Source organism: Durio zibethinus, chromosome 12 (assembly GCF_047325235.1).
Source record: "Durio zibethinus cultivar Kanyao isolate XHJ-2024 chromosome 12, ASM4732523v1, whole genome shotgun sequence".
NCBI lineage: Eukaryota > Viridiplantae > Streptophyta > Magnoliopsida > Malvales > Malvaceae > Durio > Durio zibethinus.
In genome coordinates, this window is record NC_143173.1 from 20,073,269 (window position 1) to 20,096,248 (window position 22,980).

A 22,980-nucleotide genomic window follows, 5' to 3' on the forward strand; every position below is an offset into this window, starting at 1 on the left:
GCAAAAAACGAAGTGCAAAATTACTTGGAAGAAAATCTCCTCTTCATTCTGTTCTAGTCAGGTTTGTCTTTTTCTTTTTTGATAGCTGATATCTTCTTACTTCTTCTTCAAGTTTTCTCTATCGATAATAAGATAATCTTGGCTTACGGTATATATTTTCCTTTTCTTTTTCTTTGGCATGCAAACTTACTATTTCATGAACATGTTCGAGTTGGATTTTTGTTTATGTTTTAGTAGATGATAGGCTGTTAGCATGATTATAACAGAAAAAAGATAAAGATAAATGGGTTCCAATTCTCTTAGGGTGTGCTTGGTTAGAAAAGAAAAGAGGATGGATGGTTGGAGAGGATGAAAAAAATGAAAGAAAATGAATCTTTAATGAGTTTGGTAGGAGAGAAGTGAGGAAAGAAAAAAGAAAAAAAATGATCATTTTCCACCATATTCACAAAAAAACAATCATTCGAATTAGAAAGATTTGAAGGTCAAATGTATATATTTACAAGATTCATTTTCTTTTTGGGGTTTTGATTACTTTGCGGTGACCTAGTTAAGGGTTTTATAGAAGTGTCAATCAAGAACTTATATTCTAAAGTTGATGCATAAAAAAACTTTGTTTGCAGTTGTTTTGAAAGAAGAAAAATATGGGTTCTGAGAAAGGCAATGCGTCCAATAATGAGAACAAAAACTCGATGAAAGAACAGGCAGATTTAGTTCTTTCATCCCTCTCTTCTTCTGTTGAGAGAACTGAGGAAGTAGTTTCAAAGGTCCGATCAGCCTTTGCAGGGTGTGTTAATCTTACTGCTTTGGTGAATCAGTGCTGGGAGATTGAATCACTTCTATCAGAAATCATGATTTCTCTAGGGAAAACCAGGGCTATAATCAATAACCTTATGGGGGAGAGCAATGCTACATCAGTACAGCAGAACCAAGCTGCAGCACTTTCACTTTTCCAACAAAGCCAGGTTGCATCTCCTCCTGATATTATTCCCAAAAACCAAGCTACCCCTCTTTGTAACCGAGCTGCAGTGCTTCCTCAATCTAATATTCCTCAACATAACCAAGCTGCCAGGCCCTGTAACATTCTTGCTGTGCAGAACCAAGCTAGAGTTCCTTCTTTTAATGCTTTTCGTTCTCCACTGTCGAATGCTGGAGTTCCTTTTGGAAGTTATATTCATCCACAGAAAAAGGTTGCAATTACTCCTAGTGTTCCTCAGCAGAACCAAGCTGCACTGACTCCTTGTAGTACAATTGGTCCACAGTATGAAGCTTTACTTCCTATTTCTCCAGGACAGCAACAAACATTTCAGCAAAGTTTACAGCAAGTTCCGAACCCAGGGATCAATGTTGGTAGCACAGCATCAGAATTCTCTACAAGAAAGGGACGCTTGGAAGAGCTATATGCATATGGTCAAAACAATGAGCTTCCAGAAAGACTTAAACGTCTGGAATATCCTCTGACTAAACGAATTCTGGATGAGATTATAGATCAGGATGCAATTATTAAGTGGGATGAAATTGCAGGGCTTGAACATGCTAAAAATTGCGTGCATGAGACTGTTCTTTGGCCTGTACTAAATCCGAAGATCTTTCAAGGTGTCGGTTCAATAGGCAAAGGTGTTCTTCTTTTTGGTCCGCCAGGAACAGGTAAAACAATGATTGGAAAAGCCATAGCTGGAGAAATGAAAGCAACTTTTTTCAATATATCTGCCAGTTCATTACCAGGCAGGTGTATTGGTGAAGCTGAAAATCTTGTCAGAACACTCTTTGCAGTTGCCAGCCATTTACAACCTTCTGTTATTTTCCTTGATGAGATAGACTCCATTCTATTTAGGCGGTCATCAAATACTGAGCCCGAAGTCATCAGGCGAATCAAAACACAGCTTTTGGCTGAAATGGAAGGCATTGATTCTGGAAGTGAGCAAATTATAGTCATTGGAGCAACAAATAGGCCTGAAGATCTTGATGAAGCAGCTCGTACGCGACTCAGCAAAAGGCTCTACATTCCCTTGCCTTCTAGTCAAGCCAGATTACACATTGTTCTCAATACAGTGAAGTGTGGGCGATATGTGCTTTCAGAACAAGAACTCGATCTCATATGCAACTTAACTGATGACTATTCAGGATCAGACATGAAAAACTTAGTGAAGGAAGCTATGATGGGTCCAATAAGGGATGCAATTAGAGATGATGGGAAAGATATTCGTGAATTGCAGCCTGAGGATTTGAGGCCAGTGGCCCTCCAGGATTTTGAAAAGGCTTTGAAGGTGGTGAGACCCTCTCTTTCCCAAATGGAACTTGATGCATATGTTGAATGGAAAGAAAAGTTTGGCACCATGTCACTCTAGGTCCTATATCTTAGGAGTACGAACAAATTTCTAACATTCTTGCAACTACTTTTGATAGAGTTGCATCCTTTTTCTAGCAATGATTTCAATAGTTTTCCAGTTGATACCTCTCTTCAAAATAGAGGGTGACCAATGGCCACAGTTGACACCTTCCTATTTTCACCCTTTTTCCATGAAATTCAGCCTGTTTACATATTACATAGACGGAAAACAAGGAATGACTAATGCTTTTCTTCTCTTTGAACTGAATAGTACTTGAAATTTCTTCTTCTCTCATCAGCTTTAAATTTGGTATGAATGTGAACAAACATATGAACTTACCAATGACTCAGGAGTAACTGGAATCCGTAAAAATGCATGATTTTCACATATGAACTTCTTCAAATCATGTACACAAGAATTTAATAATAAATCAAAGTCTAAAATCTACATTTTGGTCAAATATGTATGCCAGCATTATATGTTAACAATTTCGGTTTCAAGAGAATGAGAAATGTCACCTGCAACTATGAAACACATTGAGACACACATGCTTAGAGCCTTTCAAACCTTGCATGTTACCCTAAGGAACATTCTCGATCGCATTGCCAGACTAGGAAACATCTTCAACCTTTGATTTTATCCAATACTTCGAATTCAAATAATGATAAACGAGTAATAAGTTTTGACAGAGAACAAATGCAAGAAAGAGCATTTCCTGTGCATGTTTTGCTTTGATGAGAGAAACGAAAAGGGAAAGCAAACACAATGTATGTCACATTGAAGTCATATACGTTCAAATTTTCACTCACCCTAAGGCAAGATAGACAGAAACTCAAAAACAAAACCAAGGCTAACAAATTTTATACACCTTCTATCAAAGCTAGCAGCATCATGAGAATACAATCTCAAAGTTTGGAAACAACCAAAGAATGCTTAGTATGACTTCCCACAATGAATCAAACTCCCAGCACCCAAGAAAAGACCAAAAATAGCTGCACTACCGAGAGTGGTTTGCCCGATGTATCGAATCTTCAGAAGTCCTGGAACCTGAACAATGCCAAAATATGAATGTTGATATGCAAAAATGAATTCCAAATGCATGAATACATACTAAATGATAATAGCAGCCTAACACCGTCTGTCTTCTAGCATTTAAATTAATGTCCAGCTACTCATTAAACCTTCCAATACCATCCCCAGTAATCCAAATCAAGGCTTTATTATATTACTGAAGGGCAGTTCTATTCCCCAAACATTGTGATCCTTGATCCCAAAGGCTCCATATAATTCTTATGAAAGAAGTAAAAGAAAGTAATACTTGGGAGAAGAAATCAAGTAATAACTCAGAAAGTAATTTCCTTGTCTGGGTTTTCCTCATCAGAAAAAGTGTTTTCTTGCCTCCAATAACTGTTTCTTTCATATTCCAAACAATTAGAACAGCAACCATATGTAAATTAGACAACTCGACCCAACTCAGCTTACCCTTAACCCTAAATATTTGGGGCTGACCAATTAAATTCCAGGCCTTACACCCCTTTCATTCTTTCTATATGTATGTAGTTGCCTTTTGCACAAATCTCGAGGTCTAGATTATAAAAGACTTAAAAATCTGAAAACTACAAATCCAAGAATAACTATAGAAGTTGTTCCCACATCAACTTAAAACCCTAAAATTCCTAACTCAAACCATCTTGATTCATGCGAGGTAAAACTTGAAATAAGAATGGAAGATATTCTATCAAGACCCTCGACATATCCAATCATCAAGGCCCATAGCAGAATGACCCTGCCAAAGCTCAAGTGAAACTTCATAGAGCACCCCTATTGACAACTTTTATCCTAATAAAACACAGCAGCTAATGCAGAGATGCTTCCCAAGAAGTAAAATGTACAATCAATGGATTCTAGAATTAACTATCACATGACAAAGCGTTTGTTGAAATATGGAAGTTTCATGGGGTGGTAAGTTACCCACAAGAATAAAAATGCCAACACAGAATCAACATGATTTCATCTCTGGAAAGAAAAGTAAAATATTGGACATTAACCTTATATCTAATGGCCTCATAAGTCCCATATACAGCACCTGCACAAGCAAAATCACATAAATGCAACTTATTAACAGTTCCAGAATAAAATATTAAAAACAAAGTAGTGTAACAAGATATGATGCACTAAAGCATTAAAAAGAATCATGTGAAAAATAATGGAACTGGGAAACGAATACTGCAAAGAAGCAAAGATAGTGAGTTGCTACATTTAGAAGATGCTAATAGAAGACCCTCTCCCTGCAATCCTCCTCTCTACAGTCATCTAATTCCCCTCCTAGTCATCCATCCTCATCCTTCTAACCTTTCAAGACATTCGGAGCACATGATAGTGCCTTGAATACTGCCTCTTTCTTTAAATACCAAATATAGTATAAAGTAGTAGTGCTGCATGTTTCTCAACAGTTGTACATTATGTGCATACGCATTAAACTCTAGCACAAAGTACTCAATAGTTAGAACTAGGACTTCCAACCTATAGATCTCGGTTTAAAAATCTTGTAAAGAATGGTTTGGGATGTATGGAATTGAAGAGGGCTACCTCTCTATAATTAGCTGCAGCCGAAGCCCAATGTGCTTTCACATGTTGCAAAAAATAAATAACAATGGCACTGTTCTAATCCCTAAACTACAAATTAACAATATTTTTGTGTCTTTATCATTTATTTTTATTAAAACTATATTTTCTACGTATCACAACTATCATCATACCAGAGAATTTAACTTATCAATTGAAACATACTATCAAGAACTAAATTCTTCCCACTTAATCACAGTTATCTAACAGCAATATCCTACAAAACAACTGCATTTCAATGCACTCAATAATTCGCAAAGTATAAATTTTGGTTCCATTAAATTCATTGAAGCCAGAAAACAAACCAAACAGTCAACAATGACAAAGAAAGCAAGCTCAAAACAAGTAATTAGCTAACCGAAAATCATAGAACAACCTTTTATGTTTGGCCACCAAAAAACAAAAAGAGTTAAGAAAAGAAAAAGCAATTTTTCACATTAGTACAAAATTAAGACCGTGAATATCATCATTCATAATAAATACAATAGAAAGTGTAATACTGAAAAAAAAAAATTTTAAATCCCCCAAATCGGCCTTCACAAAAACCAAAAGCTGGTGCTTTTTCTTCTACTGATAATTTTCTTTGCAATTTATCAACTCTGGAAACTAAAATCAGAAAAATCTATAATCCAAAAACCCTAAAGTTTAGAAATTGAAACATATCCTAACAAATAATTTCATGCTTTTGCAAATATTTCAAAACGATAATAATTATTACTGATAATTATTTTTTCCTATATTTCAGTAAATAAAACAGAAATGATGTTTAGGGTTTTAGTGAGTGGCGCAAGAATTGGAAACTTACCAACGGCGCCGCCAAGAGCGCCTCCGACGGCAACCCCAGCGGTGACGCGAGCCAAGCAACTGTCTCTTGCCATGTCGGTATTAATCAAGCCTTTGGTTAGGGTTTGTAGTTCGGCTGGCTTTTGTTTACCATTTTTGGTACTTTATATATTTTCGTTTTGTTTAAATCCTCTTGACCCAAAAAAAAAAAAACGAATGGCCAAAAAAAGACATATATTTAAAAAAAAAAGAAGCTTTAACACTCAAATATCCGCTCTAACCTTTTATTCAAAATTTTATAATTAATGTAATTTAAGTAAAATTTTGTTAAATTGGATTAACTTTATGACTGTCACGATGACATGGTAGATAGTGTCCGTGTAAATTGCTAACATTTTGTAAACAAATAAAAAAATAAAAATTACACTTAGAGCCAAAAATTACAATACAACAAAAATAAAAAAGGAAATAAATAGGAGAAAAATAATTAATATTTTTCACCATTCAAACTTACTTATGCATCATATAACAAAAATAAAAATAATTAAATAAATAAAGAAATAACATGTAATATCTTTCACCACCTGCTTATGTATCATACAACAAAAATAAAAGAGAAAATAAACAAAAAAATAACAAATATCACCATCTAGACCTATAAATAAAAGAGAAAAAACTTCGTGTATCATATAACAGAAAAAAATAAATAAAAAGAGTAAAAACATGCGATATCTTTCACTATTTAAACTTACTCATATATCATACTAACAAAAAAAATAAGTAGGAAAAATAACAAATATCACCATTTGTAAATAAAAGAGAAAAAACAAAACAAAATTAGATAAAAATCTGAAACAAAAAATATTTATTTTACTAACATCTATATACAACACCTTTTAACAAAATGCTATAAAATGAAAGCAAGTCTAAAAGTAAGCCATATATAATATCATTCAATTAACCCATATTAAACCATGAACTTTTAATTACATTTGGTAAAAGGCAATTAGCAATTTGGATTGTTGGATAACAAATTCAACAAAAAATTACATAAAATAAAAAAAGTCATGGCATTAACTAATATTGAACATAAACATTCATGTTAAATTTTTCTTGTTGTTAACATATTGTCTCTCACTTGTGTTGCACTCCTCAATCAAAGTTTTAAAAAAGTAAAAAATTAATTTATTTTTAAAACCATAAGTATCTGTCAATTTGAAAAGGTTAATATGCTTACGTTTAGAATTGACTTTTAAGTGTTTAAGTAATATATAAACCAATGCCAAATAGGTACGGTGACCTACTTTTTTTTTCATCTGCTAATGCTTGCTGTTGAGTAACATTTTTATATTTGAACTTGCATCAACACTTTTTTTTGTTTATGTACACATTTATGGATTAGTCATAAACAATTAATACAATAATACTATTTATCCTAATGATAGACTAGTTTAATAAATGTCGGATACATTTAACTTCAAGGTAGAAGTTAGGTTACAAAAATAAAGTTGAAGTAAAACTATGAAGGAAAATAGTACCATTAAAAAGTTGACAAGATGTGATAGAAAAATCATCTTAATAATTTTGTAAGAGGCACAAATCACTATATAAGCTAAAAATATGCCTAGAGAGACATATATTAAGCATTTTTGGTACGAAAAAAGAAAATTTTATCTTATCTAACAAATAAAAAAACAAATCTAATCACAACATCTGGATACAATTTAACTCTTTTTGGGCTAGTCTTGTAACTAACATAAATATAAATATAAAATTAGAAAATACTAAAAGCAAGACAATTTTAAACATAATTTTTACCTCTTTTAAATCGAAATTTGCACAATTTGTTCTTGAACCAATATTAGCACTTTCTTTACCATAAGGATGTTTTTCTCTTCCTTTTCCTTTTGGACAACAAAAGATGCCTTAAAAATGCTATAAAAATATTAACAACACATAACTGATATATGAAACATTGTGGTGGTAGAACTGATGTAGCACATAAAAAATTTCTTTTATTAGACATAAATTTTCATAACATAAAAGCTAAATTGACAAAAATATAATATATATATACAAAAGCATTTGACTCAAGCATTTCTACCAACAAACCCTTACTTTTCTAGCAATCCTCATAAAATCTTTTTAATAGTAGAACACGTTTTACACAAGTTTGGTAGAAGTTTCAACCAACAATAACACTTCCTAAAAAAACCCTACAACATTCCCAAAACTCCAAGAGGAGACTCACACTTTAAAAAACCTAAATCAATTAAAATCCTTCTCTAAAAACCCTAAATAGCATAAATGAAAACTTTAACTCACCCAAAAATCTATAAATCATGGAAACCCTAAATCTAAAAAATAACCCACTTAAAACCTTTAAATCACCAAAATCTTTTTCTGCAAATAACCCTAAATTAACCTAACCTTAAATTAAAACACCTTAAATTGATATATTCTCGAATGAAAGACGTTGTTTCTACATCACAAAACTCGAAAGCACTCTAAATCTCAAACCTTAATCCCAACAATCCTTAAATGACAACAAGAACTCTTCTCTTTTCCTAGCCCATTAGTTTTTTTTTCTTTTATTCTTCAAAATTTTTACTTTTATTTCTTGTTTTTCTTAACCAAGGCATTTTTTTAAATTGAGCATTTTTTTTACCTTTTATTTGTTGATTTCTTTTTCAACCAAACCACTAGCTAGAAATGTCAATTTTACCCATTGAGAACCAGATTTTTTATCCAAATGAGAATAGAGATAAGCCTTATATTATGAGTGTGGAGATATGGATGGGTAAGATTTTAAATTTTTATTTGGTATGAGGATGGAGACAGATAATATAATACTCGCTTTCGTACTTGTAAATTATATATTTATATATATTTAATAAATAGATTTTTTATTAAATAATATAAATTATTATTTTAGATTAATTAGAATTAATATATTTTTATTGAAAAAATATATATTAATATATATTTATAAAAAAACTCTAAATATACAAAAATAAAAATAAAAAAATAAAAAATTTATTTTTTATTTTTAAAAAAATTATGGATACGTGGATTACCCATATTCATTAAATACCCATAAAGATAAAAATGTGATAAATTAAAAATATCGATTGGGTATAGGATAGGAATAGATATAATATAAAAATTTGGGGATAGAGATGAGAAATGATCTACTCTGACTCATATCCTACCCATTAACATTCTTACCACGAGCATTTTTTTTAATTATTATTTTTTTAAAAAATGTCATATAATCTATCATCATGACCTAATTATTACACATCATTATTTATATTGGATGATACGTATTTAATATTAAAGATGGTTAGTTTAATTTAACAAAATTTTATAAGATTTATTTATACAAAAATAAAAAAAATATAAATTAATTTGTATGCAATAAAATGTTAAAAGCTTAAATCTATTTTGTATAAAAAAATTTAAGGTATATTTGAATATTAAAAAAAAAAACTCAAAAACGAAGTCAACAACGCTGAAAAACTGATTTTAAAATTGACGATAATACCAACAACTAGTACCAACTTCAAAAATCTAATCCTCAAAACACCAAAACAAAACCCTAAAAATCCTGGAGCCCACTCATCTTACCCAATCAAAACCATCTTTTTTTTATCATTCTTTTTTCTTTAGAAAAATGCCGATCTAATCTATTCACATGACCTTATTATTACATATCATCATTCATATTGGATGATATGCGTTCAACTTAACAAAATTTTATTAAATTTATTTACATAAAAAATATAAATCGAATTTGTATGCGATAAAATGTTTGGGACTTGAATTCATTTTGTATAAAAGGTTGAGAGTATATTTGATAATTAAACAACCAGTAACAACTTAAAACACTAGACCTCATAACACCGGAACAAAACCCTAAAAATCCTGGAGCCCACTCATCTCACCCAATCTAACCCATCCTCTCTTCTACAGAAAACCGCCTTGAAAAATTGTTTCTTTCTTCGTCTTCGGTCCTTCTCCTCTTCCTGAAGGAGAAGAACCGGATAAACTGTACCAAAAATTTGAAAAGTACCCAAAAAATTTCATAAATTTAATGTAATGAACGAAACCGTACCAGATCACACACTCTGCGGTTACCTTTGTACGGTTCTCACGGTTCCTCCCCAATCCATTGCCACGACCATCCCTTTCTCCGCTCCTTGCCACCTCACCACCGACGATAACGACAACATTTGCTTCCAATGCCAAAACGGCATCGTTCTTTATGCAATTCGAAACCATGTCGTTACGAATAGCGATAATGCTGGGAATTCGAGGAAGAGAGGGAGGGGGAAGATTGGGATGGTGAAAGGGAGCATAAGTGTGGTGCACCGGATTCATGCATTGGTGGTTCATAAGTGCGTGAAGATCCAGGCGCGGGTTTTGAAAGTGGAGGAGAATGGTGAGGAAGCTAGGGCGGTGCTGCTAGTGGAGGTTTATTTGCCGGTTGACTTTTGCTCCGGTTGGCAGTTTCCCAGGTCCGGCTCTGTTGCTGGTTCCTTGTTTAGGCACTTAAGGTAAATTCTTTACTATTCTTAAGAAATCAATTTGATTATTTTAGTAATAAGCAAGTAGCAAAAGCAATGGACAAGAATAGACGATCAGCTGTTTTTTATTGTGGAAAATTTGTGAAATTATAATGAAAATACTCTTTTGCAATGAGTTTAATGGAAGTTAGGATGCTAGAGTCTTGTCCTGAGGTAAAGTGATGGGGTAGACGTGCTGGTTGCAATTTTAGAGGTAAAAGTTCATTGAAAAAGCATGATAAATGCTCCTTGTTTGATTTACATTGGTCCTAATCAGATGATATTCATTAGCTTGCTTGAATTTTATTATTTAGGGATAATTTTGCCACCCTTATTCTTGATTGTGAGTTTCATTTGCGTAAACTTGAATTACAAGTGCTCTATTTCACATCTGTTCTATTGGCTTACTGCAACATTCCTCTTAGAGCAATATGTGGCTGAAGAGGAATAGGCGTAAACAGACGGATATTTAGATTATGGAAGGTCACATTGTTTGTTTTAAAATTATTAATTGTAGAGATTCTTGGATGAGAAACCTTTTTATTTTGTCTTTTGTGCTATAACCTAAGCAAAGAACAGATCTAAATGGTAGTTTCCAACTGGGAATAACTACTTTTTTTTTCTTCTACATTGCTTCCTGAACAAACTAGTATTGCTTTCATGCACAAAGAAACTAAAATTTTTAATTTTTGGATGCATTGTGCAAGTACCCCTTTTAGTTGATTTCATCAGTTAAATAGGTTATTTTTCCCTTAAATTTGCACCAGTTTGTCTCTTTTATTCCGCTCTAAAGTAGTTTGCTTTTTCAGCTGTGATTGGAAGGAAAGAAATTTGATGCTCAATAATGGTATAGAGATTAGTAAAGATGGTCATGGAAATGTACGGAGCATCTGGAGTATTTCTGACTGTCATGTTCTAGGATGCAAGTTGCATTGTGATGGTGTTGACCTTTTGAATGAAAGGCTATTTGAGCTTCATGACATTTTCAAGAGCTTGCCTAGTTTAACAACTAAGGGAATGGCTCATTCTTCTAGAGTACAACCAGCTGATAACACTCATATTTCTGGCATTTGGGACATAGCTGATGATATCCTGATTAATATTCTAGCTGCACTTGGCCCAATGGATCTTACCAGGGTAGCAGCGACCTGCCGTCATCTAAGGTCTTTGGCTGCATTAATAATGCCATGTATGAAACTTAAACTTTTCCCTCATCAGCAGGCAGCAGTTGAATGGATGTTAAGGCGTGAGCGGAATGCTGAGGTTTTATGTCATCCCTTGTACATGGAATTTTCAACAGAAGATGGGATTCCTTTCTATGTTAATAGTGTTTCTGGCAGTATAGTTATTGGCACAGCTCCCACCATTAGAGATTTTCGTGGGGGGATGTTCTGTGATGAACCTGGCTTGGGAAAGACTATAACTGCTCTATCACTTATTCTGAAAACACAAGGAACACTGGCTGATCCACCAGAAGGTGTTCAAATAATCTGGTGCACGCATAATGGTAATGATAAATGTGGTTATTATGAGCTTAGAGGTGATGGATTCCCCTCCAATAATATGACTTTGGGGAAAAGGACTACGAGTCAGAATGGTCTCCGGGTACAATCATCTTTAGGAAAGTTTTGTCTCATGGAAGATATAAACCATCCTTTGCCTAAAAGGGCCAGGTTGATGGATCCAGGCAAGAGAAGTGCTGAATTTAATGATTCTTGTTCTAGTAGAGGAATAAAATCACCATCAGCGTCATACAGTGAACCGTTAACTTGGGCAGTTCGATCCACAAGGAACTTGAGTCACATCAGGAAAAATCTTCTTTATGGATATGATGGACTTTCTGGTTCTTGTAAAGGAAAAGCAGTTGAGAAGAATGCACCTATAAGGAATGGATTAAGACATGTCTATTGGGGAAAGCAAGTTAATTTATCCTATGGAGTGTTTGATGGTTGCATGAGACCTGGGAAAGGTACTGCGTGCAATGAAACTTGGGTTCAGTGTGATGCCTGTCACAAATGGAGGAAACTTGCAGACTCAAGTATAGCTGATGCTAAGGTAGCATGGTTTTGTAGCATGAACACTGACCCTGCACATCAGAGCTGTACTGATCCAGAAGAAGCATGGGATAATCATCAATCTATAACATACCTGCCGGGATTTTTCACCAAAGGAACAGCTGGTGGAAAGGAGGAAAATGTGTCATTTTTCATCAGTGTTCTCAAGGAGCACTATGCTCTGATTAATTCTAAAACAAAGAAAGCCTTACTTTGGTTAGCTAAACTTTCTCCAGTAAGGCTCTCTGAAATGGAGACAGTTGGTTTGTCAAGTCCGATATTAGGCACTGGTGTTGCTGGAGATGCACTTGGTTTCCATAAGATATTTCAAGCATTAGGTCTTATAAAGAGGGTTGAAAAGGGAATTAGTAGGTGGTATTATCCACAGACTCTTGAGAACTTGGCATTTGATTTGGCTGCTCTCAGAATTGCTCTCTGTGAGCCTTTAGATTCTGTCAGGTTATATTTGTCAAGAGCAACATTAGTTGTTGTTCCATCAAACCTAGTTGATCACTGGAAAACACAAATCCAGAAACATGTAAGGCCTGGCCAGCTGGAGCTTTATGTCTGGACTGATCATAGAAAGCCTCTTGTTCACAGTCTGGCTTGGGACTATGACATTGTTATCACTACCTTTAACCGTTTAAGTGCAGAATGGGGTCCTCGTAAGAGAAGTGTACTGATGCAAGTGCATTGGCTTAGGGTTATCTTAGATGAAGGGCACACCCTTGGCTCAAGTCTTAATTTAACCAACAAATTGCAAATGGCTATTTCATTGACTGCTTCTAATCGTTGGTTACTGACTGGAACCCCCACTCCTAACACACCCAATAGTCAACTGTCACATCTTCAACCATTACTCAAGTTTCTTCATGAGGAAGCTTATGGTCAGAACCAAAAGTCATGGGAAGCTGGCATTCTTAAACCATTTGAAGCTAAGATGGAAGAGGGTCGGTCACGATTACTGCAATTACTCCATAGATGCATGATTAGTGCAAGAAAGATAGATTTAAGAACTATTCCTCCATGCATTAAGAAGGTGACATTTGTTAATTTCACTGATGAACATGCAAGAAGTTATAATGAATTGGTAGTTACAGTGCGGCGCAATATTCTAATGGCTGACTGGAATGATCCTTCTCACGTTGAAAGCTTGTTAAATCCAAAGCAGTGGAAATTTCGAAGTACAACAATTAGAAATGTTAGGCTGTCTTGTTGTGTGGCTGGGCATATAAAAGTAACAGATGCTGGTGAAGATATTCAAGAAACAATGGATATTTTGGTTGAAAATGGTCTGGATCAAATCTCAGAAGAATATGATTTTATTAAATATAACCTCCTTTATGGTGGTAATTGTCAGAGGTAAAATTTGCTTTTGAGTTTCTTTGTGGCTTTTGTTTCAGCCTTTTGCTAGCATTCAGTCAGACTAAATGTTTATGTCTTTGTTTTCTGATATAGATGCAATGAATGGTGCCGTCTACCAGTTGTCACCCCATGTAGGCATCTTTTGTGCCTTGATTGCGTTGCTTTGGACTGCAAAATGTGTACTTTACCTGGCTGTGGTAACTTGTATGAGATGCAGACTCCTGAAACATTAGCGCGCCCGGAAAATCCAAATCCCAAGTGGCCTGTCCCAAAAGATCTTATTGAGTTACAACCTTCATATAAACAGGTAGGTTTGTTCTTGGTTTAATTATTTTGCTTTCTAATTTTCAAGCTATATGCATCATTAGAAATACACACTTTTTGTGGTTCTTAGGATGACTGGAATCCTGATTGGCAATCAACCTCTAGCAGTAAAGTTGCTTATCTTGTGGAGAGGCTGAAGGCGTTGCGGGAGGTTAATAAAGAGATCCATTGCTTTAGGAATGAAGACAGTGATGCCAAGCTCGTTGACAAGCTACTTTGGCCTTCACGGAGGGGTGATATGGATGTGCCTTTGCTGCAGAATTGCTCTATCCTGGACAACAAGTCATACAAGACACTTCCAGAGAAAGTTTTAATATTTTCTCAATTTCTTGAGCATATACACGTTATTGAGCAGCAGGTAGCTATAATTTACCTTTAAATTGGCATTAGTGCCCTTTTGTCATTTTCCTTTTACAAATGATAGATGGATAACCTTTTTCTTCTGGTAGCTGACTTTTGCTGGTATCAAGTTTGCTGGAATGTATACTCCAATGCATTCTAGCAAAAAGGTACTTTTCTTCTCTTATCCTTTTTGTAACTTCTATTTTGCTTTCCTGTTCATGCAATCCTTGAGTTAATATATTTCCACGTATTCAGATGAAGTCGCTGGCCATGTTCCAATATGATGATAGCTGCATGGCTCTCTTGATGGATGGGAGTGCTGCATTGGGTCTTGATTTGAGTTTTGTTACTCATGTATTTTTAATGGAGCCAATCTGGGACAGAAGGTAATTTTAGCTAACTCCTATCCTCAAAATTTTTTGGGTTTCTCTCTTTGCAAAGAAAAATAAAATTCTAAAATAGAAGGTAATTTTGTTTCATAAGTTCCCTGCTAAAGGTTCTGTACAGCTAATGTTGCTTTATTTTCAAATGAAAGATGAGAGCATTAGTTTTCCAATACTCAGATCCGACGTTAGAGCTTATGCATTAGTTTTTTCTCCAGACAAAATACTATTTGCCCCATTTTTTATTATTTCAAGAAAAAAAGGGCCACAAGGTGTGGTTTGGTGCATCCATCCATCATGGGCATGACCATTACCACCAACTAGCCTTTAGACAGAAAGCCTGCAGAAGATGGAAGCTTGTGGCCTGCTGCTAAGGCCATAAGTGCTCTGTCAAGGGGTTAAGCTACAGCTTGATCCCTACCTCACTGAGAAACTGGTCTTGTATCCTACCATCCACTGTTGTATGGCTCAAACCTTGACCATCTGGCTATCAAACCACTTGGAAGTATGCTTTATACTATGCCACACTGAGCCATAGTCTGTCCCCATCCTCATTAAGGTCAGTAGAATGGAAATTGATGGCTAAAGATTAATGGGCATGGCTCTTGTGCTTCACCATCCAGTGTTGCAAGCTTGAGCCCTCCTGATCTTCTGGTTGGAAAATCACTTGGAAATATGTTTTACCATTGAGCCACACCTTTTACTTCCATTCTTTTATTTTTTTTTTTAAAAAAAGACTAATATTTACTGATGGCATTGTTTACTGGCTGAAACCCTATCAGCATGGAGGAACAAGTCATTAGCCGTGCTCATAGGATGGGTGCTACTCGTCCAATCCATGTTGAAACTTTGGCCATGCGTGCTACAATTGAAGAGCAAATGCTGGAATTCTTACAGGTTTGCCTCTTGCCCTAACTCATCTTCAAGACAATGACTTGATAAATTCCACAATATAATTGTGCACCATACAGTTGCAGCATGAGAATCTGATTATAGTAAATACTTACTTCGGGCCCCAGCTAAGCTGACCTCTGTGTGTGGGTGGTGGGTGCAACAGAGAGAGAGAGAGTCCAGGGCACTTTTATTAGTTGTGGGGATGTTGTTCAATTGATTTCACTGGCCACTTATATTTTCTGTTGTTTTGAAATTTTAATCTGGAGGATCATGTCTTTTTGTCTTTTGCAGGATCTTGAGTTTTATGTATGTGCATTCCTCTTTCTTAGTTAATTCTTAAAATGTCCTGAATTCAGTTCAATCTTTAACAAACCCCTCCTCCCCCCCCTCCTCTCATTCTCTTCTTTTCAGGATGCCGATGCATGTAGGAAATTTTTGAAAGAAGAGTCTCAGAAACCTGACCGTGAAGGTTCACGTACTTGTCGGACACTACATGATTTTGCTGAGAGCAATTATTTGGCTCGACTTAGCTTTGTGCGTAGAAACTCAGTGTCATAAGGTCTGTACACTAATATTATTTTATTTTGCAGTTTCAACCTTTGATTTTCTTGGTTTATATTGCTGCTATTACTTGAAACAACTGTGTGTGTCAATTCAAATTAAAAGAAATTAATGCTTCATTCAGTTTTGCAAAGCTTTCATTCCATATTAATCTAGAAAATTTTGCTGTCTCAACCTTTAGGAGATGTTCTTAAATATTGCGGGAGAGGAAACATGTTTGAACTCATTTTTGTGGCTTCAACTACATACAGGGCTGTTCTTCAAAAAGGGTAGGGCACCTTTTAATTGCATGACTATCAGCCTCAGTTCAACTGCAGGACATGATTTGATTGTGTTTGCCATGACGGTTCTACAAGTTTAATGCCGCTTTTGCCTACTCAGTGCATCGACAAAAGTTCTTTTGTTGGACATGAATCCGTCTTTTGGTGCAAAGAAGCAAATTTAGTAGCAGATACAGTAGCAAAATTCATTGCAACTGTACTTAGAAACATTGGAATGAATTTTTGTTAGAATGAAGCAGAGTTTTGCAGCAGACACCTTGGCAAAACATGCTGAAATTAATCATCCTCATTTTGTAGGCGTATTAATACATCCCTGAATATGCCACTAATTCCCAGAGTTCAATTAGGGTGATTTGTGTAGCTTGTATATGCTTTAGGTTGTAGTAGGTCATTTTTTGGTGTATAATTTAACTCTGGGAAATAGTAACGAAATATTATTTCATCCATTGTCGGTCATTGTGTTCAAGCTTGTTTAACTAGGAAAGCAAAATACTATTATCCCACTGATGCACAATAATTATTGATTTGATTATAATATCTTATCCATTGATTTGATTATATTATCCTATCTATGAATCGGTTAACTTGTGGATTGGTTAGATCTTACTTTTGAATTTATTCATGAAAATTAAATTTGACAATTTATGTAATCACAAAAATCAAGGATTCCTTAATAAATTGTATATATTCTTACCCTGAATCTTATATATATTCTGATGAAAGCTTCGGCTTATCATCACATTGAAAAAGGTTTTTAATAACTTGGGTCCATTCATCCTCTTGGGTCTGTCAATGGCAGATAAAACGTCTGCAACTCGAATCTTTAACATCCCTGACGCCCCACCCTTAGACAATGGCCTGATATACATCAGTGCCGCTGCTCAACGATCGGAGGAACTAACATCAAAGAACAGACGTGGTTGGCGGGCACAATTCGAGGCTCTCCTTCGTGGCTTTGATCTTATTGGCTATGTCGATGGCTCTAAGCCAAGTCCTCCTGCAACTGTCATTCGGGACAACCAACGTGTGAGCAATCCAGCGTATGTGCTGTGGCACCGCCAGGACCAGCTGTTGTTACACGCCATTTTAACTTCTTTATCACAAGAATATTTGTTTGGCGTTACCAAAATAGAAACTGCAAAGGAAGCTTGGGATGAGATTCCGAAATATTTTTTAGATAGTGAAATTGATTGGGATTAAGTAAAACATAATTGTATTTGAATATCTAATAGTAAGTTGAATAGGATAATATTAGGCTATTTTCTATACTTATATGGGTTTTATTTTTATTTTTTAGAGCCATAGCAGTTCCTTTTAATTAAGAGAAATTTATTAATTTCGTCTATATATCTTTTACATCCAAATTTAAATAATTTTGAAGATTGATATTAATTTTTAATATATATATATATATAACTTTTTCACTTATTTTGGAATCTTTTATTATGCACTTTTTATTCATTTTTATAAGATTTAAACTTATTAAATTCATGACAAAAAAAATTTTTAAAAGAATTTTTTTTAGATATAATAATACATTTGATATGGTATTTGTTATATATATATATATATACACACACAATTTTATTTAATATCTTGAATAAAAGGTTAAAAAAAAGACAAAATTAATTTATTTTTTATTTGTTAATAATTTCATTTCTTTCTCTAAAACATGTATATAATTTTTTTTTATTAATCAGTGACATTCAAGTATTAAATCATCCACTTGCAACACATATATAGTGAAAAATAGAATACTGAAACTTGCGATGAGAAGCACAAGATCATTACTCAATTTTGAATATTGGTCCTAAGAAATATAAATAATATATTAGTCAAATTTAATTTGAATAAAACTTAAATTTGATTCGATTATTATCGAGTCAAATTCGAATTTGAATAATTTTATTCATCGATCGAATCAAATTTGAATATTTTTATACTCGACTCAAATAACTCGTGAACTTAATCGAATTTTTATATTAAAATATATTTTTATTATTTTAATTAATAAAATATTTCAAACTCGAATACAAATAATCGAGCTTTTATCAAATATAAAAATCAAACTTATTTTTACATATTATTTCAGTCTAATTGAGTGAACTTGAGTAATTCGATTTTTATTACGAGTCGAATTCGAATTAAAAAAATAAAATTTGATCGAATTTGAATCAAATTTCTAATCTTAAATTTCAAATCGAGCTCAAACTTAATATTATATCAATTCAATTTCGATCAATTATATTTTTAATCGATTTTTTAAATATTACATGATTAAAGTTCATAAAGTTTGAAAAAGTAAATAATTTCACTTACAATGATGGTAATAGAATTAATTAATTATTTTTAAAATTATAGTTAATGTTTCAATATAATAATCAATAAATTTTATTCATGTATTTATAAGAGATTTACTCGAACTATTTTAATAATTGAGCTTTAACTCTTAAAAAGCCACAAAATATATAAATTTTACTCATAAAATCCCACTCACAAAATATATTGAATATTGAATTTTTTGAAAATGTAATATATCTAACTTAGTTTTAAATCTAATATATATTTCAAAATATATAATTTTATTATTTTTTAGCGACATCAATTTCACCAAAATAAAATCGGGTCGGGGCGGGTAAGAATTTGTTCATACCCACCTCTACCATTGCCCCGACAACATAATTACCAAAATGCCCTTAAATCTTTTACTACTTATCTTTTACACCCTCCTATATATATTAAAAACCTAATTATTTTTTTCCCATTGCATCACTGTCATATTCTGCCGCCGCTCCTCAGCTCCCAAACTCTCAAATCTCGCCGCCGCTGTTGCCCTTCTTTGGCGCCACCGTATTTCGAAGCAATTTGTGGGTGAATTTTAGTTTTTTCTATTTTATTGCTATTTTTTCAGTCAACTTGGATTGGGTAAATTTCTTTTATCTTTTTTATTATATGAAACAGAAAGAAAATGGCCGAAGAGGAAGGACAGCCATTGCCCTATGTATCAGAGATAGTATTGAAGAAAAGAAAAATTAAAGATGAGTTGGCGATTACGAGGAAGACCCAATTGGAGTTGGGTAAATATGGAGCCAAGAAAAGCAAGAAGCAATCCGATGTTTCTGACATCAAAAGACCCGAGCAGTTCATAAAAGAGTTTAGAGACAAGGTAATTTTTACTAAAGAATCAATCTTTAGATCAAATTTACTACTGTTTGAGATGGGTTTTTCCTGTTGACTCAATGCATTTTTGTTTTGATTACATTTACTGCCTTGTTTGTTCTGTTTATGGAGTCCATCGCATTATATTGTAACTATGGATACCATAAATGAGTGAAGCTACTGTCTGAATACTTGAACTCAGACTTGTTCATTGTCAGGGTGGAGACAGAGCTCATTATCAAGTAGCTAGATTGACAAGTTGAGTCGGGTTTGAGTATTTTAATACTTGGCTCGAGCAACTCGCGAATTCAATGAAGGTTTTATAAAATATCCTTGTTAAGTATGATTTATTATTAATTTTCATGTTTTCAGACTCTATTTGTGTTGAAGTCAAGCTTGAATCTGAGTTTCAAGTTCCTTATTTGAGTAATGGTAATTGAATTTGAGCCTAATTAAGTCTGTGTAGTTTGATTATTGTTCTGAGCTGAACTTAAGGTTAAGAATTAAAAGCTCAACTGACATCCAGCTGAGCACTGTACACCCATAGTAGTTGTACCACATCAAAAGGAAAATAAGGTTATCTTAAATCTACTTTTTGGGGTTTAGGAATTGGACCTGATCAGAATGAAACAGCGAGCAAAGAGACCAAAATCAATGATGCCAAAACCGAGATCACAGTTGCTTTTCATTATCCGTATACAAGGGTAGGTGGCCTTTTTGCCCTTGATCTTATTCAATATCTTTGCTTCTAATTTTTCCAGCTTTGATTTTTTTTTAATTTTTTATTTGCAGAAAAAATGACATGCATCAAAAAACTAGGAAGATCTTATACAATCTGAGATTGAGGAAAGTTTTCAGTGGTGTCTTTGTGAAGGCAACGGAGGGTGTAATAGAAATGCTGCAGAAGGTGGAGCCATATGTCACATATGGGTATGAAAGCAACCTTTGTTCCTTTGGAATTCTTTTTTTTTTCCTGGTAAATGTAAAATGCTGAATCTAATGAGGTGATAACACATATAAATTGTATGGAGATACTCCATGTGTGTTGATGATTTTCATCTTCTAGTGTGTGCGTAGGGTCTGCAAAAAACCCAAAATCGTTGGCTTCTGACCTTTTTGTTTTTGAAAATTGGGTTCAGGTCGGATTGGATTTGTTTTTGTTTAAAAAGACAGAGTTGGTTCGGAGGCAGTTTTAAGTGAAAACCATCCTCCTCCAACCCAATATATTTACTAAAATACCCTTGCTATATATTTATATATATTATTTTAGGGTTGCCTAATTACCTTTTTCTTATTGACTCTTTCTTTCTTCCACCTCCCTCACTTATATCAGATCTTTATTTATTTATTTTTCTCTCTTTACAACTAGAAAATGAAATCCCATTCTTCAAAGTGCCAAGCAGCAATCAGATGCGGCTGCTATTAATGCATTGTAATCATTGCTTATGCTGGAAAAAATTGTCAGATTATCCTCCATAATATGCATATTTCATGCAAATGATCTTGAATATATTTGGCATTTGTGATTTTTGCAACTATTGGCAGTTATGCATCAAACAGGCTTGGCTCTGGAGACTTGTTAAAAGTTCTATAATGGTTGTAGGCATATGGCCCGACCTTCAATAAGTATAATCTCTGGCTACTAATAAAGATTAGATTAGTTTTCCACTGGCTTGAACTTGCAGATTCAGTTAGAATTCTTTTATTTTTGTTTCTTTAACTTACTGTTACGACTAAGAACATTGTTTATAGTGCTAAGATTGTTTTATGCAGATATCCTAATCTTAAGAATGTGAAGGAGCTGATTTACAAGAAGGGTTATGCAAAGATTGACAAGAAAGCTGTTCCTTTGACAGATAATAATATCATTGAACAGGTATCATTGTGGTCTTAAGGCTTAAGTAACAAAAATTAAATGATTATCCATACCCTTCTCATTCAATGAATTGAACCCTCAAACATTTATTTTCATCCAATTGAGCCCTTAAATATTTATTTTTATCCAATTGAACCTTTAAACATCTATTTTCACCCAATTAAACCCTTGATTGGATAGAAATGGGTGTTGGCTGTCAATCAATTTTCGTCTATTAAGGGTTCAATTAGTGAAAATAGATGTTTGAGGGTTTAATTGATTGCAACAAAATGATAAGGGTTTGGATTATTAATTAATTTTTGTTCAGGGTTTCTTTTTATACTTATGCCTTGTCTTTACCACGTCTCAAGAAGAAGTTCACAGTTTAACTTTGTCCAAAGGTTCATAATGTTTGCAATTAAAACTCCATTCTTTTTCAGACATTGGGAAAGTATGGCATCATATGCATAGAAGATATTGTACATGAAATCGCAAATGTTGGTCCACAATTCAAGGAGGTTATTCATTTTATCGGACCCCTTATGCTGAGCAAGCCAGAAGATGGATTAATCCGAGGGAAGAAACAGCCTTACAAAGAAGGAGGAGATGCTGGTAATCGTGAAGACGAAATCAATGACCTAATCAGCAAGATGAATTAGCTTGAATATCGTAGTTTCATGACCAAAATTTTAGTGTGTAGCTTTCAATGATTTGTATGGAATGAACCCAGTTTTGTATTGACAAACAAATTTGGCTTGCGCTTATCATTAAGATAAATGCTAATTTACCATTTCATATAACCAATTTTTTTCTTTCTTTTTCCCTTTATTGGCGCACGGTTGTGCATTTTGCAAAGCATAGGAGTGTTCGGTTGCTAAGAAACTGAATGAAAGGGAAAAAAAATAATTGGAGATGAGAATTTCCAGTGATTTATTTTATTTCGTTGTTTTATTTGGAGAAGGATAAATTGGTACCTATCTCCTGAACAGGAAATGCATGTGCTTATTAGTATCAAACGTTGGTTTAGAACATTGATTTCTCTGTGAAGTTTAGAATAAACTGGAATAAAACTATCTTATATTGATTGCTATGCATATGTTTGGTAACCCTTTCTTTTGATTTTTTTTTTTTTTCGGTTTTCTCATATGTACTGAACAAAAGGATAAAAAAAATTTAAATTTAATTTAATTAATTCATATAATTATTTTTAAAAAATGATAATTAATAAATTAAGAGTTCGAATTCCAATAATTGTAATTAATAATTTTTTTTGGCCAAATATCTAAGTTGTTATTGATGATGGATAAAAAAACAAATATGATAGTTCTGAACATGCATGTTTAAGATGGAAATTGAAATAGAAATTAATAGGATCACAGGATATTATTTGATTTTAGTAGAAGATGAAATTCTATATTACGATTACTTGAAAAGAAAAACTCATAAATTGAATACATAG

The 22,980-nt window shown here is 33.7% G+C and overlaps 3 protein-coding genes and 1 pseudogene across 9 annotated transcripts; 3 read left to right on the top strand and 1 right to left on the bottom strand.

Moving 5' to 3' along the window:
• The first annotated feature begins 641 nt into the window (after nucleotides 1–641).
• LOC111296942 (ATPase family AAA domain-containing protein FIGL1 pseudogene) lies at nucleotides 642–2,345 on the top strand (annotated as a pseudogene).
• A 733-nt stretch (nucleotides 2,346–3,078) lies between these two features.
• Nucleotides 3,079–5,942, bottom strand: LOC111296943 (uncharacterized). Its single transcript, XM_022891438.2, has 3 exons — nucleotides 5,758–5,942; nucleotides 4,376–4,413; nucleotides 3,079–3,374 (listed from the first exon to the last, which is right to left on the bottom strand). The coding sequence occupies exons 1-3, from the start codon at nucleotides 5,828–5,830 to the stop codon at nucleotides 3,261–3,263; spliced, it is 225 nt and encodes a 74-aa protein (XP_022747173.1). The 5' UTR covers nucleotides 5,831–5,942; the 3' UTR covers nucleotides 3,079–3,260.
• A 3,774-nt stretch (nucleotides 5,943–9,716) lies between these two features.
• LOC111296072 (F-box protein At3g54460-like) lies at nucleotides 9,717–17,437 on the top strand. 7 transcript variants are annotated; one of them, XR_002690921.2, is made up of 10 exons: nucleotides 9,717–10,294; nucleotides 11,113–13,719; nucleotides 13,816–14,029; nucleotides 14,117–14,404; nucleotides 14,496–14,555; nucleotides 14,644–14,774; nucleotides 15,554–15,668; nucleotides 16,077–16,224; nucleotides 16,408–16,495; nucleotides 17,307–17,437. XR_002690921.2 is itself a non-coding variant. In XM_022890118.2 (10 exons), exons 1-8 carry the CDS (start codon nucleotides 9,837–9,839, stop codon nucleotides 16,221–16,223), a joined length of 4,020 nt encoding a protein of 1,339 aa, XP_022745853.2. In that variant the 5' UTR covers nucleotides 9,717–9,836; the 3' UTR covers nucleotide 16,224; nucleotides 16,478–16,495; nucleotides 16,608–16,746. The 7 variants fall into 7 exon arrangements, 3 of the variants coding, with proteins under 3 accessions (XP_022745853.2, XP_022745851.2, XP_022745852.2); XR_002690920.2 differs by lacking the exon at nucleotides 17,307–17,437 and adding an exon at nucleotides 16,608–17,065; XM_022890118.2 differs by lacking the exon at nucleotides 17,307–17,437 and adding an exon at nucleotides 16,608–16,746 and having other exon boundaries at nucleotides 16,478–16,495.
• Nucleotides 17,438–19,270: 1,833 nt separating this feature from the next.
• Nucleotides 19,271–22,321, top strand: LOC111297203 (large ribosomal subunit protein uL30z). The gene is made up of 6 exons (XM_022891839.2): nucleotides 19,271–19,374; nucleotides 19,469–19,673; nucleotides 20,273–20,370; nucleotides 20,459–20,596; nucleotides 21,440–21,542; nucleotides 21,962–22,321. The coding sequence occupies exons 2-6, from the start codon at nucleotides 19,476–19,478 to the stop codon at nucleotides 22,178–22,180; spliced, it is 756 nt and encodes a 251-aa protein (XP_022747574.2). The 5' UTR covers nucleotides 19,271–19,374; nucleotides 19,469–19,475; the 3' UTR covers nucleotides 22,181–22,321.
• Nucleotides 22,322–22,980: the final 659 nt, after the last annotated feature.

Bases quoted from the DNA above. Each gene is read 5' to 3' on its own strand.
- LOC111297203 (XM_022891839.2), top strand. From the start codon at position 19,476: ATGGCCGAAGAGGAAGGACAGCCATTGCCCTATGTATCAGAGATAGTA. The intron at 19,674-20,272 runs GTAATTTTTACT...TTTGGGGTTTAG, and splicing joins TAAAAGAGTTTAGAGACAAG to GAATTGGACCTGATCAGAAT. The intron at 20,597-21,439 runs GTATGAAAGCAA...TGTTTTATGCAG, and splicing joins GAGCCATATGTCACATATGG to ATATCCTAATCTTAAGAATG.
- LOC111296072 (XM_022890116.2), top strand. From the start codon at position 9,837: ATGAACGAAACCGTACCAGATCACACACTCTGCGGTTACCTTTGTACG. The intron at 14,405-14,495 runs GTAGCTATAATT...TTCTTCTGGTAG, and splicing joins TACACGTTATTGAGCAGCAG to CTGACTTTTGCTGGTATCAA. The intron at 15,669-16,076 runs GTTTGCCTCTTG...TCTTCTTTTCAG, and splicing joins AAATGCTGGAATTCTTACAG to GATGCCGATGCATGTAGGAA.
- LOC111296943 (XM_022891438.2), bottom strand. From the start codon at position 5,830: ATGGCAAGAGACAGTTGCTTGGCTCGCGTCACCGCTGGGGTTGCCGTC. The intron at 4,414-5,757 runs GTAAGTTTCCAA...TTGCTTGTGCAG, and splicing joins CGCTCTTGGCGGCGCCGTTG to GTGCTGTATATGGGACTTAT. The intron at 3,375-4,375 runs GTTAATGTCCAA...GGCATTGTTCAG, and splicing joins ATGAGGCCATTAGATATAAG to GTTCCAGGACTTCTGAAGAT.